The sequence below is a fragment of the Archocentrus centrarchus genome, chromosome 7 (genome assembly GCF_007364275.1).
Source record: "Archocentrus centrarchus isolate MPI-CPG fArcCen1 chromosome 7, fArcCen1, whole genome shotgun sequence".
In the NCBI taxonomy this organism is placed as follows: domain Eukaryota; kingdom Metazoa; phylum Chordata; class Actinopteri; order Cichliformes; family Cichlidae; genus Archocentrus; species Archocentrus centrarchus.
The window spans coordinates 20,219,928-20,236,735 of record NC_044352.1 but is presented as its reverse complement, the minus strand read 5'-3'; the positions used below and the strand labels follow the sequence as shown (position 1 = coordinate 20,236,735).

General features: G+C 40.4%; 3 protein-coding genes across 3 annotated transcripts in view; 2 read left to right on the top strand and 1 right to left on the bottom strand.

The window, feature by feature from the left end:
- Nucleotides 1-201: 201 nt before the first annotated feature.
- neurod4 (neuronal differentiation 4) lies at nucleotides 202-3,109 on the top strand. The gene is made up of 2 exons (XM_030733727.1): nucleotides 202-364; nucleotides 1,325-3,109. The coding sequence occupies exon 2, from the start codon at nucleotides 1,331-1,333 to the stop codon at nucleotides 2,387-2,389; it is 1,059 nt and encodes a 352-aa protein (XP_030589587.1). The 5' UTR covers nucleotides 202-364; nucleotides 1,325-1,330; the 3' UTR covers nucleotides 2,390-3,109.
- A 5,578-nt stretch (nucleotides 3,110-8,687) lies between these two features.
- Nucleotides 8,688-10,232, bottom strand: birc5b (baculoviral IAP repeat containing 5b). Its single transcript, XM_030734589.1, has 4 exons — nucleotides 10,107-10,232; nucleotides 9,307-9,416; nucleotides 8,873-8,990; nucleotides 8,688-8,786 (listed from the first exon to the last, which is right to left on the bottom strand). Exons 1-4 carry the CDS (start codon nucleotides 10,230-10,232, stop codon nucleotides 8,697-8,699), a joined length of 444 nt encoding a protein of 147 aa, XP_030590449.1. The 3' UTR covers nucleotides 8,688-8,696.
- A 1,685-nt stretch (nucleotides 10,233-11,917) lies between these two features.
- The window catches only part of znf385a (zinc finger protein 385A), a 60,999-nt gene continuing 56,108 nt past the window's right edge, over nucleotides 11,918-16,808 (top strand). Inside the window, exon 1 of the mRNA XM_030734182.1 lies at nucleotides 11,918-11,945. Coding sequence (XP_030590042.1) covers nucleotides 11,933-11,945 — 13 coding nt within the window. The 5' untranslated portion in view covers nucleotides 11,918-11,932. The remainder of the gene's footprint in view (nucleotides 11,946-16,808) is intronic.

Sequence of the window (16,808 nt, the reverse complement as noted above, 5' to 3'; positions counted from 1 at the left end):
CACAAAAAGAATTGGTCGTGCATGTACCCTGGCGGACTCTCTCTCCTTTAGCCCCTCACAGTGGCTGAAACTCCTGGTCACGAGCGCGGCACGCGCGTTTGGATAAGTTGATGGTGGGAGGGGCGGCAGAGGGAGGGACTTACCCGGCTAAAGGCAAAAAAATATATATATCATCCTGATCGTTTCATTTGCAGATGAAAGTTCCAGGCGTGCTCATGGCCATCTGAGGGAGCAGAAGATTTTATGGACACAAAGTCTCCAGCGCGAAGAAAGAAACGAGGCAATTCTGGACTTATCACTCGTTTGTTAGTCTGTTAGACATTGAAATTTTGTTGTGAGCAAAGCGAGCGCGGATTCCAAACAGGTGAGTTGACACTTTTGTTTATTTTAGGTCCAAGTCCAGTAAAAAAAAAAAGAAGAAAAAAAAAATAGCTGTAATTCATTATGGCTAATATATCTAACACATGCAACTTTGCTGGAAAAAAACCCCCTCAAACTTATTTATGACAGTGAAAACTTTTCAAAACAACCAATAATTATTTATTTGCAGTTCTATTATGTTCAGTAGTACGTACAATACAAACTGAACTGCAAGCCCAAATTTCATACCACACAAGTTGCTTTAAATTAACCCACATTAATGCCCAATAAAATAGGGCATTTTTACAAAACATTTTCTTCGTTTCACTTAACACCAAGGTAAAAACACATTTATTTATTTAAAATCTAATTATTAGGCAATATAGATTTATTCTGCAAGAGGTAGAAATCTAGTAATAATAATGTATTCTAACAGAAATTTATCTGTAACGGTTAAAATAGATAAACTGCGTGTGTGTGTGTGTGGGGGGGGGGGGGGGGGGGGGGGGTACATGTTTGTTGATTTGTATGTTGCCTATTTAATCTTTGAGCTTTATATGCTGAGTAAATCCTGTGGTGTCCCAGATTGACAGCGTCTCTGAAAGACTGCAACATAACAGCAGGGAACCATTCATCCATGTCATCCTGAAGACAGCCATGTATTCCTTAATAACTCAATATCACAGTGATTTATTTAAAATATTACAGGATTTCTTTAAAAAAAAATTATGTGACAGAGGTGCTGGCACTCCATATATGTGATCTGTCCATAATGCAGTGTTGAAATTAGAGCACCCTGTCTGTATTATCAGTAACGGTTTATCACATGCTTCTTTTAGTGCCTATCAGTAATAAATAATAATATAGTTTTATTACACTTTAGGGAATAGCATCATAAATTTCAGTCATTCAGACATTCAATCCTGAAGTACTGAGTTTTTTTGTATCTGCTGTGCTTCTTTAGATCAAAATGATGACCAAGCCATTTGGGAAAAGTGGGGATATGAGTGAGCTGGTGAGCTCCCTCAGCTGGCTTGAGGACGATGGCAGCTCACAGGATGGAGATGAAAGACCGGAGATGAGGGGCCGCCATGGCCTGACTGTAGGGGGTCGTATCCACTTCTGCACAGAAGTGGGTAGTGAGGATATGGAGGAAGAGGAAGAGGAGGAAGAGGATGAAGAGGCTGGACCAAATGGAGAAAATGCTCCCAAAAGGAGAGGCCCTAAAAAGAAGAAGATGACCAAAGCTAGACAGGAGAGGTTTCGTGCACGGCGACTGAAGGCCAATGCCAGAGAACGTTCTCGTATGCATGGGCTGAATGATGCTCTGGATAATCTGCGCAGAGTGATGCCTTGCTACTCTAAGACACAAAAGCTGTCAAAGATTGAGACTCTGCGGCTGGCTCGCAATTACATCTGGGCTTTGTCGGAGGTGCTTGAAAGTGGCCAGTCCCCAGAGAGTCATGGATTTGTGGAGATGCTGTGTAAAGGTTTGTCCCAGCCTACCAGTAACCTTGTGGCTGGTTGCCTGCAGCTGGGACCCACTCCGATGATTCTTAACAAGCTGGAAGACAAGTGTGGAGGTCCAGGAATGGGTAGTGTGGTGGCTGGCCATCCCCTCAGCTACCCATCCCCAGGCCTTCCTAGCCCACCCTATGGCTCCCTGGAGGCATCTCACCTCCTCCAAATGAAGGGATTCAAGGGGCCTGTATATGACAACCCCTCCCCTAACGAGTGCAGCAGTGGCACCCCACCGTACGATGGGCCCCTCACCCCCCCCCTCAGCATCAGTGGCAACTTTGCCCTGAAGCAGGAGCCATCTCCACATGAGTCAGAGAGGAACTACACACCCCACCATGCTCACTACCTCTCATCCCACCATTACTCCACTTCCACGACTGGCAGCCTACCAGGGGGGCCTCAGGCCCACCCACTTTTACAGGCTTCTCGCTATGAGCTGCCCCTGGATGTGGCCTTTGACTCCTTCACTCCCTCTCACCTCATCACTTCTCAGATGGGTACCATCTGAAATGTGATTGTACCAATGAGTGAGTGACTGTAATGAATAGCCAGAGTAGAGGCACTGCTCCTGTATAAACTGCTGTAAAAAAGGATGACTGTGGTACAGACTGTATAGAGAAAAAAGGTTTGCGTTTATGTTGTCCAGTACTCTGGGAGAGCACTGAATGCTCAAAGAGAAGACTCATCACCTCAACTCAATCTACCTGATACATACATGTATACATTATTTTATTTTTTTTCATTTTAAGGTAATCTTTTTTTTTTTTTTTTTGAACATGTTACTCCATCAGTTGTTAAAGAGTGGAAGTAAAGATTAGCTTACTAAATCAGATATCCTTGCTGAAGCATTTCTCAGATGCTTCAAGATGCTTATGTTTGAACTAAAACTTTAATATCTACATGTCTACATATACAAAGAAATTGATCGCAAAAAGTCACCCACTGTGCACTGAGGCCTACTGCCAATTTCCTTCTGAATTTAAGAAAAGCAATGCATTTATTTATATCTGTATTTAATATTTATTTTGATAATGTCTTGTCTGTTTTATATTTTTCTCAGCACTGTTTCTATTTCACTGTCTTGGTTTGATGCCAGCCACTGGTAGCTGTACTGTATTTAATTTATTTATTTGAGCTCTTTCAGGTACTTGTTCATTTGGTGTCACAAATTATGTCATATTGTACTGTTGATATTTTGCTGTTTCGCACTTAAATAAATATTCTTATATTATATGCTATTTCCATAGTACCACGTGTGCCATGTCTTCTGATGTTACGCTGTCACCCATTTCTTACATTTCAGTTCAACACAACGACCTACGCAGCCATACATTAGCTAGCTGTAAACACCATCAGGTGATGTTTCTATTAAAATAGTCTTTTTTATTATGGAGAGCAGTGGATAATGGAGGGAATGCTCTTTTTGCTAAGACCTCACATCTGAAGACTAATTCTTTTTATTAACTTTATAACAAATTGCTAATTCAGTCAGATAAGTTCCAGTTTTATTTATTTATTTAATTATTTTTTAATGTGAATCAGTTGCAGCTCATACATCACTCTCACTGACTTTGCACACAGCTCTAGTTCTAAAAATCTTGAAGACTGAATGAAGGAGTACTTTGTGGCTGGGTAATAGAGATCTGTTGCAGGATGTGCGCGCGCGTGTGTGTGTGTGTGAGAGAAAGTCTGTGCATGACATCATTCACAGGCTTGCTTCGGGGTTTCTATCAGGTCATGCGGGAGGCTGTTGTGGGCCATGGGAAAACAGCTCCGGGGAACAGGTGAATATGTCACACAGGCTCCTCTGAGCCTCTATCGTTGGCTCTCTCCCATGTGTCCCATTTTCCCATCTAGCTCATGCCAAAACACTGTAGGGCAAGAACCCATTTTCCAATAAATCATCCACTTTTACTGAGAGAGAGGACCAGCCTGAGTTTTCTTTGAGACACAGCACATGTGTGTGGAGGAAGGTATATAGGAGTTAAGAAGCTTTCAAAAATATTTATTTGAAAAAAAATGCAATCAAACAATGTGTACACCACACTGTCCTATAAAAGGTAAAAAGTCAACAAAGCAGGAAGAAGACATGTCAGTTCTGAGCTAATGTAAAGCTGGCAAGGTTCCTAAAACATTTATATCACTCGACTAATGACTAAACTATCAGTTTTGACTTTCACGATTGTGCTGAAGGACATGATGGCTCTTGAAATAAACAAAGAACAGGGTGGCAGAGTGCAAAGATGGAGTGATGAGAACAAGAGCTGGTGTGTACAAGTGTGTTTATCCTTGTGGCCCTTTAGACAATTGTGAAAAAGTGGAAGGTGCTTTGGATGCTGTTTTCTGAGAGCCCCCCCCCCTCCCCTTCTTCAGCTAGCCCTCCAACGATCTTTTCCAGTGCTGGCAACAGTGGAGAAGGGCTGGAAGAGAAAATGGAATGATTGTTTTAGTGGGCGCCACTGGTCTATTGTGAACGCAGCCTGTTCTTTCTCTTGACCTGTGACCTGTATTGTTGTTGGGCTCCTCGTTTGGGGAGGTCAGACAGCTGGGGGAACTGCAGGGGGCTGATGGACAGCTGGGCCAATTTGGGGAGAAAGAAAGAGAAGAGAGTGAGAGTATAAAAGAGGGATGAGAGAGGGGAAAGGGAAGTAAGTGTGTTGTGGAAGAGTGGAAAAGAGGAAAGAGAAGGAGAGGGCAGCAGAGGTGACTGAGGTCCTTGATCCTCAATCACAGTTTGTCCCCTCTGCTCCTGTGTGTCAACCTTGGCGCAGGATTGACACATAGCTCTACACACAGGCAGAGACACTGTGAGAAAGCAGTAGCTGACGTGCACACTCTTTGTGCCTTTGCCATTTTGCTACAGCAAAGACAGGAGGGGATTCAGGGGGGCTGTGAATTATCCACCATAGTCCAAATACATGAGTGGGAGGATATGGAAATAATCGCTATAAATTAACTTTGGATGCTAGATTAGGAAACACAGGATAGTCTCAGGTATTGGGGTTTGGTGGAGATTTTGATGTAAAGACTTAAGATGTGGAAATGACCCCCCCAAGTAATTAACTGGTGGAAAGAACCTAAATTTTAAAATGATTGAAAGCAATAATTCAGTAAAAATACTTTAAAAAATGCTACACAAGTTCACAACTTTACAGTACAGTATAAAGCAGGATTCACTCACTCACACACACACCCACCCACCCACCAAGTGGCTCTCGTCTATAGTAAGGGCATGAAGATGCGGGTCTCTTAATGGGAAGGGAACACATGCTCTGTAATGCCATCTTGGCTGAGGCGGCAGGCAAAGGAACACAACCTGTAGCTCAGTCCCCTGGGAGAGTGAGGTCATGTCAGATGTACACAGGGGTTATGGGTGCTGCACGTCAGCTCGTGATTCCTAAACTTTAGAATTTATTTCATATTAGTTATTTCACAGTGGATGCTGACAACATGAGTCCATGTGGCAACATCATGATAAAGTTGAGGCTAATTAATTTTTCCAGAAAAATACCAAATCTAAGCTGAGAGTTTCTACTGTAAAGCTAAATTTGTCCCGCTCATTCATTTCTCTGCTTAGATTTTAGTTTTCGTGTACAGCATGCCTAATCCACTGGCTAAACAAGAGTCACTCACACGAAAATGAAAAGGTCCTGATCCATAGGAGCTAGATGGAGGGATAAAGCATTGTGATTAAGATTGTATTAATGGGGCCACAGGACGCAGGAAGGGTTTAATCAGTGTCTGTGCGCCAATAATCCCTCTGCCTTTAAGCTGGGGTGAACACAGTGATTCCCCCTCCTCTTGGGCCGCAGCACACATGCATAAACACACATTTGTTTCTATGGGGTATATAGGGATATGGATATATAGGTTGAGAGTTGAAGCACCCCAAAATGGAGACACCCTAGACTTACAAGAGCAGCTGGTAGAAGAAAAAGCAAGGAGATGGCTGGAGGGAAAAAAAGTGTCCAAAAGCAGGAAGAGACAATCTTGACTATTTAAAATAATCAAGATTTGGACTGGTGATAAACAACATGGAAGCTGTTGATTTAAAAAAGTATTAAGACAAGTCCTTTAATATCACTTCAAACTAGAGTATAAGTTATTAATTGAACTAGTAAGGTGTTGACAAAATGGCAGCATTAAGTCATAAATATCCAAGGATGGTTTTTCCTCTGATTGCACAGATTCCCCTGTGAAACATCCAGTGAAAGTTCACAGATCTATATCAAGGTCAACAAAATAAGGAAAACCAAACAACAGAAAGTAAGAGCTTGTTCTACAATATAAAATGAGAAATCAAAAACACAGAAGGGGAACAAAGAGTGTAGCCCTCAGGTTCATTACCTCATGGAAGTGGATGTAAAAGGTGACACTGTGTGCATGCGGATGAGGGGTGGACCTTCCCCTCCCAGAGTTCTCTCCAAGTCTTAGGGTGTTAGAGTTAAAGAGCTTCTAATGGGATCTGGATGCTGTCGTGTTTACCCTAGGCCCCCCCTGCGCACGCCCACTGCATTGTGGAAGTTTCTGGGCTTAGGGACACCACAATGGGCTGAGTATAGGGACAGATGGAGGTCCCTTTGGAAAAAGGCACAAAACACAGCCAAGGTAGAGGGGCCGTGGTGTCTTAGAGGACAAGCAGCCAGCATGCCTTGTAGCCAGAAATGAGAGAACATTAGACAGAGAAGAAAAACTGAAATAGAAATTTTTCCCCTTTCTTATAATACAATGAACAGTGGAAGTCATTGTCCTTGATCTGGCAGTCTATCAGCAAATTCATCATTTAAATGCACTCACAGGCTGTGGTCCACAATCACAATGGAGTCTAAGCTTCTGTGTCAGCTGGCCTCTTTACATGCCAGTCATTTATCCTTTTTATAATATTCCCATCAGAACTTTTCAGATGGAAACAAGAGTGTGAAGCTTAAAAAAAAAAAAAAAGTTACATTGAAAACAAAGATGACAATATTAATGCCTTCATTGCTCTCATATGACATCTTTTGATTTGGCCTTTGTTTATGAAGGGTTAAAACAGGTCATTTGAGAGGGTAAATGCTGATGTCATTCATTTCAGGCCCTATGGAGCATCAGGGGAGAGGATCCTGTGATAGATGCTGATGAGAAACATTGGAGGAGGGTAGAGGCAGGCACTGGTTGCAGGAGCAACAGATGGGGCTGGATGGAAAGCTCAGGTTGTAAAGTTTCAGTTAGTAACATCTGTCAATTTGCCCATCTGCTACACTCGCCGTTTACAGTTTTATTAAGGAGAAACCCATTAATCGGGAGACTGCAGGCAGGTCATCGGTACAAATCTTTCTCACAGTTATTAATAAGTTTAGAAAAGAACCACATCTGTGCTCTGCAGACTCCTGTTATTTTACAGTGCAATTCATTAGGTTTACTGATGCCCTAAATAATGGGATGGGAAAAAGTACAAGGGCATCCTCCCAGCTCAGTTATGATCCAGTAATTTAAAATATTTTTGCACCATTCCCACAGATAAGCTCATCTATTACATCTGTGCCACTTAGGGACAGAAGTCACACCAAGCTATTCTTTGTTCATTTTCTGGAGCACACATAAATAAGTGGATTGACACAGGATGTGGGTATAAGCCCTGATTAGACTTACATTAGCAATTATTGCATACATCCCCCTTATGATTGTGTATTCATGCAAAGCCACACCACTTGCCTAACCACCTCATCAGTAAACAGCGTGGATCTTCACCAGTACCAACCCAACATAGACTCAGACCCTTTAACATTTCATCTAAAATGAATGCCTGTAGCTTCAAGACTAAAATGTGGACATGAGGAAATATTTTTACAGCAGCATTGCAAGAAAGAGTCCAGAGGGGAAAAAAAAAAAAAAAAAAAAAAAAAAAAAAGATGGAAGCAGAACAGTTTTATTAGAAATGTTACATCAGCTATGGGCATTTCACTTTATTTTTGTCTAAAAATATTCTCTTCAATTTGCTCTGCAGTGAGCGGATAAAAGAATTAAGCAGCTGATCTGGGCTCAGTGGCCAGAGTGTTACATTAGACATTAATCCAGAACAGTGGAAGGTTGGGGAAGGGATAGTATCTCTTAATCCCACACTCCATCCAACCAAGCCTCCCATAGAACACGGTGAGAAACAACCTGAGCCCTACATCATGTTTATCTTGCATAAAAGACAAAAAGCAATGTTAAATAATTTTAGAGTTCTCTAAATGCTAAATAAAACCAGTCAAGTGTTTATCACGCAACTATAATTCCCACACCCTCCACTGCCAGCTGCAGCATCCTGCAGTATTTCTTGAATTTCAGTCCTCCTCGGGGTTAGAGAAGTGTCCTGGCAAGTCCTCTCAGTGCACACTGTTCCCCTATATGTAACAGATGTTACTGGGGCAACAGTTGGTATTGAAAAGGAGGGGCTTCGGGCCATCTGTCCAGGGTCAAGGTTTGAAAAGGGGTGGTAGGGATGGTGGCACGTTCGGGAAAATGGTAAGTATTTGTTTGAAAAGAGGGAATATAGCCCGCATTGTAATCCAGCTCAATGTGTGCCTTTATTTCAGGGTGCATTTGCGAAGGTTTTGATGGAGAGATTGGGGAATATCAGAAAGTGTATCTGCGTTATAGGAAAACTGCAGCGTTAATGAAAAAGCACCATCTTGTGGTCAAAGACGGTACTGCAAACAAAGTGTGGCATTCACCTAAGGCTTAATACGCTGAGCTGCCATCGAGTCATACTATTTGAGTCAAGACTGCAGGTTCTTGTTGACCACTCAAGAATAGTATTGAGAAAAAAAAATGGCCATAAATAAATAGAATCATATGGAGTCCAACTGAGATTTAAGCACCTCAAGTGTGTGGTCAACAGCCTCCCTCATATAAGCCATCTTCTTGTGACAGACCTTTTTCTAAAAAGCAGAATGTTGGAAAAAAACATTTAAGAATTGGGGTTAACATTAACTTCATTTCACACAGTCTACTGAAGGGCACTTACAATATAAACTTTTAGCCTCTCTTTTTCCAGGTGACAGAATTCAGCCACAGTTAGCTCAGTGAAGTCTTTCTTCATGGTTAAGAAGCCACAGTTAGGGGAGCGTTTCACATGTTCTGACCTGGTCGGATGTTACATGATACACAATTAGCATGCCAGTCTCTTGAAAAACAAAAATACAATTTATATAAAAAAAAAAAAAAAAAAAAAAAAAAAAAAGAAAAAAGGTCATATATAATGCCGATGAAGAAAAATCAGAACTAGTTGATTGTTAACATAAATGCAACAGCCATTCTACTGCATATAAACTTTAAGCTATAAGTAACACTTCTGAGTAATCTAGGTAACAATTAGATGCTAAACTACTGCGCACACTTACACCTCCAGTGATATATTCTTAACAACAACAAAAAAAAAAGTCAAAATTCTTTTCTTACCAGGGATCGTCATCTGGCTCCCAACCCTCAAGCTCGATCATACAGAAGAAGCAGGAGGCAACATCTGGCTCATTCTCACTGGGGCAGTGGACAAATCCAGCTTTGGCCATCTGCAAAAGCAAGCAGCAAGAGAGACTGTAATGTCTGAAATCTTTTGTTCTAAAAACAGACCCAAAACTTAATCTAAATCATCAAGATTTTTTTTTCTGCAAAGGAATAAGTTCCATTAAAAATGAAGCCAGAGGATGGGCTCCTTTTAGTTCAGGGGGGTAGGGTGTGAACTTGTAACATGGTACATGGTGTTACTCAGCAGCCTATCAATCATGACAAGACTAGGGTAGGCATTGGGCAGGGTCAGTGCACTGGACACTGAATCTGGCACCTGCTTCACGGTAAATTGCAAGATGTCAGTCTTTGATAGAAGTCTGAAGTGGAATACCAGTGATTATTTCCAACAATTACAGTTGTGATCCATGGAGACAAATGTAAATAATGCTGTGCACATGCACTGTTTGACCCATCTTACCTACAGTTAGACTTAATGACATATTCCCCTTAAAAACTTGGGGCCACTATGATATCAAAATGTAAAGTCATATTTGGGAAAGCATTTTACATGTTTAAAATAATACCGTTAATTTACCAAGAAGCCCCAGTGAGATCAAGCTCTTTTTGTTATAAGAAAACTTGACCAAGACAGCAGTCATATAAACCCACAGCATATTAAAGATACAACAAATGTGATGAAAATGCTGTTTAACCATGTTCCAAAGCATCAGGATTTCACTTAAGTGTCTTACCTTTTCAGGTGTGCAGTTACATTCTTCTCTAAATGGCCAGTCTACAAAACTGTGCTTACGTAAATCATGACTGTACATTTTGTCATATGAGTGAAACCTGGTTGTGAGCACGTCAATGCTCGCCATAATTTTAGCAAAAATGACTCAACCTGACATGTGCTTAACTCACTGCCTCTGCACACTTCCAAAGGTGTTTTCACTTTTCACTGATTAAACTCTGGTCAGGTTCAAGGGGGGCAGGCTGTGAGGACTCCACACTCTATCCATCAAGAGGGCAAATCCATGTGGTTTTGTTGCATTTGCTTTGTCACATGGTAAGTCATAAAATCGAGGTGCATTTTATTGTTACTGATTGATTGATTGTGGTGTGGCATATGATGGATTTTGGCTTCTGAAGTGGGGTATGTCAGAAAAACACCAAATGCTTTTTTTTTTGTTTGTCTTTATCTTTATTGTTGCAATAAAATTGGCCCCCTAACCTGTGTCATCTTTCTTTCCTACTGGCTATAAGCCAGCTTGTAACATCAGGGACAAACATGATCAAGCATTCTTACTGAAAAATTCTTTTTATGCTTGAGTTGCATTTTCCATCTTAGGATGTCTGAGAAACTTAAAAGTAAATAGAGACACAATAGCCACAAATGGTTTGTGGTACAACCTTTAATGGCACGTTTATTGCTGAGAGAGACAGTGGCAGTTTTTGTCCGCAGTGTGGCTCTGTAACGCTACCCCCGAGGCCCCTGGGTGCAAAAAAAATGCTTACATCTGTAAACTGCTGTCCTTTTCCCCTTCTAACCTTATCTTTCTGCAGACTGCCTGGGGAGGTGGGGGCTGCGATGCCTGCTTATAAGGCTGAGAGTGTGTGACTTAAATACTGCATGCATGTCAAACTGTACACACACACACTAATCACAGGAGGCTGGAATTTATGCTGTGTAAGGACTTATCAAATTGTTGCCCTGGAGTGAGTTGGGTATTCACTGTACATCTAATGTCACGTTAGGCTCGATGCAGTCGGCCGTGGCTGCTTACTGCAGAACAGCATTTGCCTCTGAATTTCTGCGTGTGTGTGTTATGTTGTCACTCAAAGATTTTTTTGTTGTTTTTCTCAGTTTTTGTTCAACATTGCTGTTGGTTTAAGGTACAGCAACTGTGCTGCAATCCACGTAGGATTATAGGACTTATTTACAGAGACTGAAGAATCTGCAAATGCACAAATCTCATCATTAAAAAGGTTTGTGTTTAAAATAGGGTTTCTGCAAATGTTAGCGAATTCACACCGAGTGTTGTACCAAAAATCCTTTCATAGGTGGATAATTCCCATCTCTCTGTATTGGACCTCACTTTTTATTCCTCACACTTTCACTGACATTTGACTCCCCTTTCTGCCCTCTTCCCTGCTATAGAATCCCAGCAACAGCACACAGCTTGCTCCTTCTTCTGACACAACAGCTTTCACCAGGTCTGCCAAGATTAGTTGCTGTACTCTGCTGGTCTCGCTTTGTTTTCACACAGGGCTGACAGTAAGAGGGAGGGAGGAGGTATGATGTAGAGAGGTGGAGGGGAAGTGACAGAGGCAATGTGTATGCGGTCTCTATGTCCACATGTCTTTCATATTATCGTAGTATATGCTGTTTGCTTTCACTGATCTTGGAGACCTTTTCAGAATAATGAGAATTTAATCATTTTTTCTTCCACTTCCAAAACCCCAGGCTGGTTTAATGGTACAAGGATTTAACAAAGGAGATAGTTGTTTCCTGTTGTAACTAGCTAGTGTTAGAGACTGGACTTAGTCATTAAGAACAGGAGTGACTGAGGTGAAGTCAATGTGGAGCACAGGTAAGAAATGAACCTATTATCACCTACTACATATGTCTGTGTCTGTTTCCATTTAAAACGATGCAGTGCTGTCTCTGTGGGGAGTAATGCCTCCAGTATGCTTGACTTTTGTTTTCTTTCCTTTTTAATCCAACATTGCAAATGTGTGGTGACTATTGTACACAGTTTCTGATTTTATAAATGTCCCTTGGTTCTTTCAAATTAGGTTATATTTGACAAATATGTGTATGGGTGTACATGAAGGTCAATGGTCTCTCCTTTTCTCAAGTATACATCTGTGGAGTTGAGAGCTGCCCTGACAGCTCCACCTGTTTCCTGCTGCTCTCACATCCAGAATGAGCTCCACTTAAGTTTCACCCTAACATTATTCAAGGAAAACATATTTGAGTGAAACTTGTTTGTGTTAATGTACGCACCACTTGTCGTTATTTGTCAGAACAAAACTAGATAAAAAATCATATGCATGCCTCCTTCATGCATGTTTTTTTGTTTTTAGATGGTATCTGGTTGACCTTACTGTAGTTTTAGTAATATTGACTGGAGAGATGATGATTACTTTTAATTACTGAGTTCTAAAATACACTGTGTATAATGTATCAGCTTAGAGCCAAATAATACTAATTGTCATTGTGAAGTTTCAATAAATAAGAGCTTCAAGGAGTTGTGATGCAAATGTGTGATCTAAACATGCCCGGAAAGAAAGGCACCCTATCCTCCTGTGGTGTTGGTGTAAAAGTGTCAGGAAAGTGTGAGAGTGTCACAGTCAACAGTGACATTCTCCACCTCCACAGGCAAGTGTGGATTCACAGGACAGGCACACCCACCTGTGTACACACATCCACATACAGTATTCTCACAGACACACAGTCTCGCTTTCTGTCTGTGAGACTTTATTGGTTTCGCATATGAAAAAAAAAAAATCAAAAACCTGTCGCCAAAAGCATAATAAATCAAGCTTGTCATAGCTACACAATAAATTAATTAAAAAAAAAAAAAGATTACTGTAACATAGCTTAATTAAAAAAGAAAAGAAAAGGTTGTGCATGAAAGCATAAATTCTTTAATAGCTCTGCCTGATCATTTGTTGGAGTTAAAAAAAAAAAAAAAAAAGGAAAATTATGGATTTCATGGCAGTAAATTCAAGAAATGTCATTTATTTGTTTCCTACATCCCAAATTATTAAAGTGAAGAATTCAAGAAACATGCTATACTGGTGGCCACATTTCCTGCACATATCCCCATCTGATCAATAGTCTAAATTTAGTGGGATGATTATCCCTCACATTTGCAAAGTGATATGTCTGTCAGACTTGCAGGCTCAGGCTAATTCAAGGGGAATGCAGAGGTCCTTGTGCTCCTGCTCAGCTGACTTACTTGCAGAGGAATGTGTCCCATGACAAAAAAATAAACATAATTTGGTTAAAAAGAGAGAGAGAGAGAGAGATTGCTTGGATGGCTGCTTTCCTTTGAAACTCCCTGATATTTCATAGACAAACTGGCTCTTATTTATTGTCTGGTAGACTTGGTTACTTATTTGTCACATTCTAAGGCAAAGCCAAAGTATGTTGATGGTACCTGCTTGGCTGACTCACCTTTGACCTTCATAGGCAGCCTCTAAATTCACCACTGCAGTGACAGGAAACACCCAATGCCTAATATACAACCTAGACAGTGACTGTATATCAACATCACCGTGCAAAAACACTTTAGAAGAAGAAAAGAGAAAAACTAACGTGTCTGGAAAGGCACACAGTGCCTGCAGGCCCAAGATATGAAATATGACTTGAATTTATGATCAAGAGAAGTTGCATTTTGACTGTGGTTAAGCTCTTGAAGGGAGGTGAGTTACAGTCACCCTTGCAAATTTCAGTGAGTGTAGATTTACTGTGTGCTCCCCTGTAGGAAAGAATTAGGAAGACAAATCTTGGCATTATTTAAAGGGCTGAGTTTGACGTGCACTCTCTTCCTCAGGTTTGATATACAGTATTTCTCACAGGCTGTTGCTGAACATCAAAAGATGAATATTTACAAGCCTTTCATAGTTTTGCTGGACATACATGTCTGTCCAGCAAATCTGTTGTATATATTTATTTTTCCACTTGAGTCAGGTGGATCTGATGGTGTTTGACAGGATTTAATGCTGTAACCAGTTGTGCCTGCTTTCTGTTTGGTTCCCTTATTTACCTCTATGTGTGCTGATGTGGCTCTGGGAACATGTTAGCCTTTCAGCTTACATGAGATCATTTTACATTATGGAAAATTTCCAAACACTTGTCTATTAATGCTCATACAGAAGAAATAAACCCTGTATTAACAGACTTGCATCAACAGAGGGCAGCAGAGATTAACCAAGTTCTCCTGCACGCTGTGGGACTGCACCTTTACACTTCAGGAGAAAGCTGGTCCTTGAATGTTATACTGGGTTAATCATAACAAATTCCAATAGTAATAAATATCATAATCTCAAAAAGACATTGTTATATAAAGTTAACAGTCTTCTGGACTACCACATAATTAAGTTATTGCATTTGTCTTTAACCCTGCCATATCTCAGTTACTGTGCTGAGGTATGGGCTGAAACATATAATATTTAAAAGAACACACCAGCAAACTGTTTCTGAAATGTTTTATGAATCATGCTCAAAGCGATGTGTGGATCATTGCAGTCAGGAGAAAACACCATTTTAAAGTCAACTTTTCTCAGAACAACTCTAAAACAAAGGCGTATGTATGCTTGTATATGTTGTGCTAATATGCATTAACTCCTATTAAATTATTAGTCCACACAAAGGACAGGTTTATAAGATTTCATCTTCCTGCTGAATTTTTAGTTCACTTTGATGTGTGTGCAAAAGTCATTATGATTGTATAATGTTTGAACTTAAATAAATAATACTGATAAAATATTTTAAAAAATTGTACAGTTCAGTGGATTTAAAAAAAAAACTTATTATTTTACATATTACTTTGTTATCTGGTATTAGGTTGCAACAATTTTGTGTAGAGTGACCTAGATTACTTAAAAAAGGTTTATAGCTATAATCCTGGTAGTTAGGTGAAGTAATTATAAACTTCAGACAGCAATATTGTTTAAACAAACCCAGCAGCAAAATACATCTTTGTGAATCTGTGTTACTTTCACATTCCTATTTAAGAGCACATGAACATGAAGAAGTCAGCAGAACTGCTTTCAAACTTGGAAAATCTGACCATCCCAGGGGCATCTGAGAAGGTTCCTAAAAATGACTTGACACAAACAGAAGCAGTGTTTAGTAGTTAATACACCACCAATTAAATATTAAAATTAATTACCTGTGTATCTGACAGATTTTTCAACTGAATACAACATTGGCATATCTATCTATCTATCTATCTATCTATCTATCTATCTATCTATCTATCTATCTATCTATCTATCTATATATATATATATATATATATATATATATATATATATATATATATATATATATATATAAGGATGAAGGGTTTTTTTGTTTTTTTTTAGGAAATTCCCTTTCTTTGCAGTTCGGTTCTGTAATCAGGTCGCATCGTTCTTAGAAACGTTTTTAGAATTTGTGATTATGGACTTGTAAATGAAAATATTTCCATATTTGTTTTTTCCTCTGTTGATTTTGAAGCATCATTAGCAATAGAAGCACCTCTAGCAACACAAGTGGATGGCAAATAAAACAATGTCAGTTCATTATTCATTACTATCACTCATTATAATAGTTCCCTGGTGGACAACAGAGGCATAAGTGTCTCTCGCTCATCCAGAGGTGACAGAGATGAGCTTTTTGAAGGCTCTGTGCAGACAAACAGAGGAACCTACAGTAGTAGACCAGTTTCCTTCCTTCTTGTGCTCTCTACTTCCTGTTTCTCTCCATCACCGCTCTGCAAACATACCTGTCCAATAATACCATCTGTCCTCTCCTCAGTGGCCTTCACCCTATCTGTGAGCTTCCTATACCTGTCTCCTCTCTCCTGCCGTCTGCTTTGGCCTCCCTTCTTCTTCTTGTCTGTGGATGATACAGGATCTCCATGCTCCAATTTCACCCTCTCATCATGACATCCATTAAAGTGGCGCTGGGCCCTGGGCCCCCGTTGGCCCGACAGCACATTAGCTCTCGGCCCATTGAACACCAACAAGGACCTGCTCTGAATTATTGATACCAACACAACTAATGAGGAAACACTATCTCAGCTCTTTTGCTGGCACACAAACACACGCACAAATGTGAACAACTTGCAAGCACAACTATACTGATAATAACTATTGTTCCAGCTGCCAGTGTCCCATTTTCAAAAACTAATATTTTCTGTACTCAGTCCATTTCCTGCAGACACAATGTATGTGTGTGGTTGAGCCAAGTACCCACAGGCTAAAATCCTTTTTCCAACCCATCTGTCCTTTGCCCATTTAAAAAAAAAAATGTTTGTTCCACGTCTGTAATTTCATTATTCTCTGTATACAAATGTTTATGATCTTGGTTGCAGTTGAGAAAGAGGGAAAATGTCTATGCACCTTTAAGAGCCACCATATGTTCAATAATAACAGCAGTTTTTTAGTCACTGGATTTTATCCAAACTTAGGATCTGCAAGAATTTGTGTGGGTGTTTGTTGCGCCTAAGACTGCCAGTGTTTACATACAGTAGCCTAAACGTATGCAGCGGAGCTGCTGTGAGGAGAAGTATTGGACGTGTCAGCCAGCCTCCTTAGTATTCACTCCAACACCCTGTGACTCACAGCCTCAGCCTGAGAGTGTGAGAAGGGTAGTGGTGGGGCTAGTGATAGAAGAGAAAAAGGGAAAGAGAGAGCAGGACAAGAGGAGGCACTATGAACATCAGGCAGCATTTTCT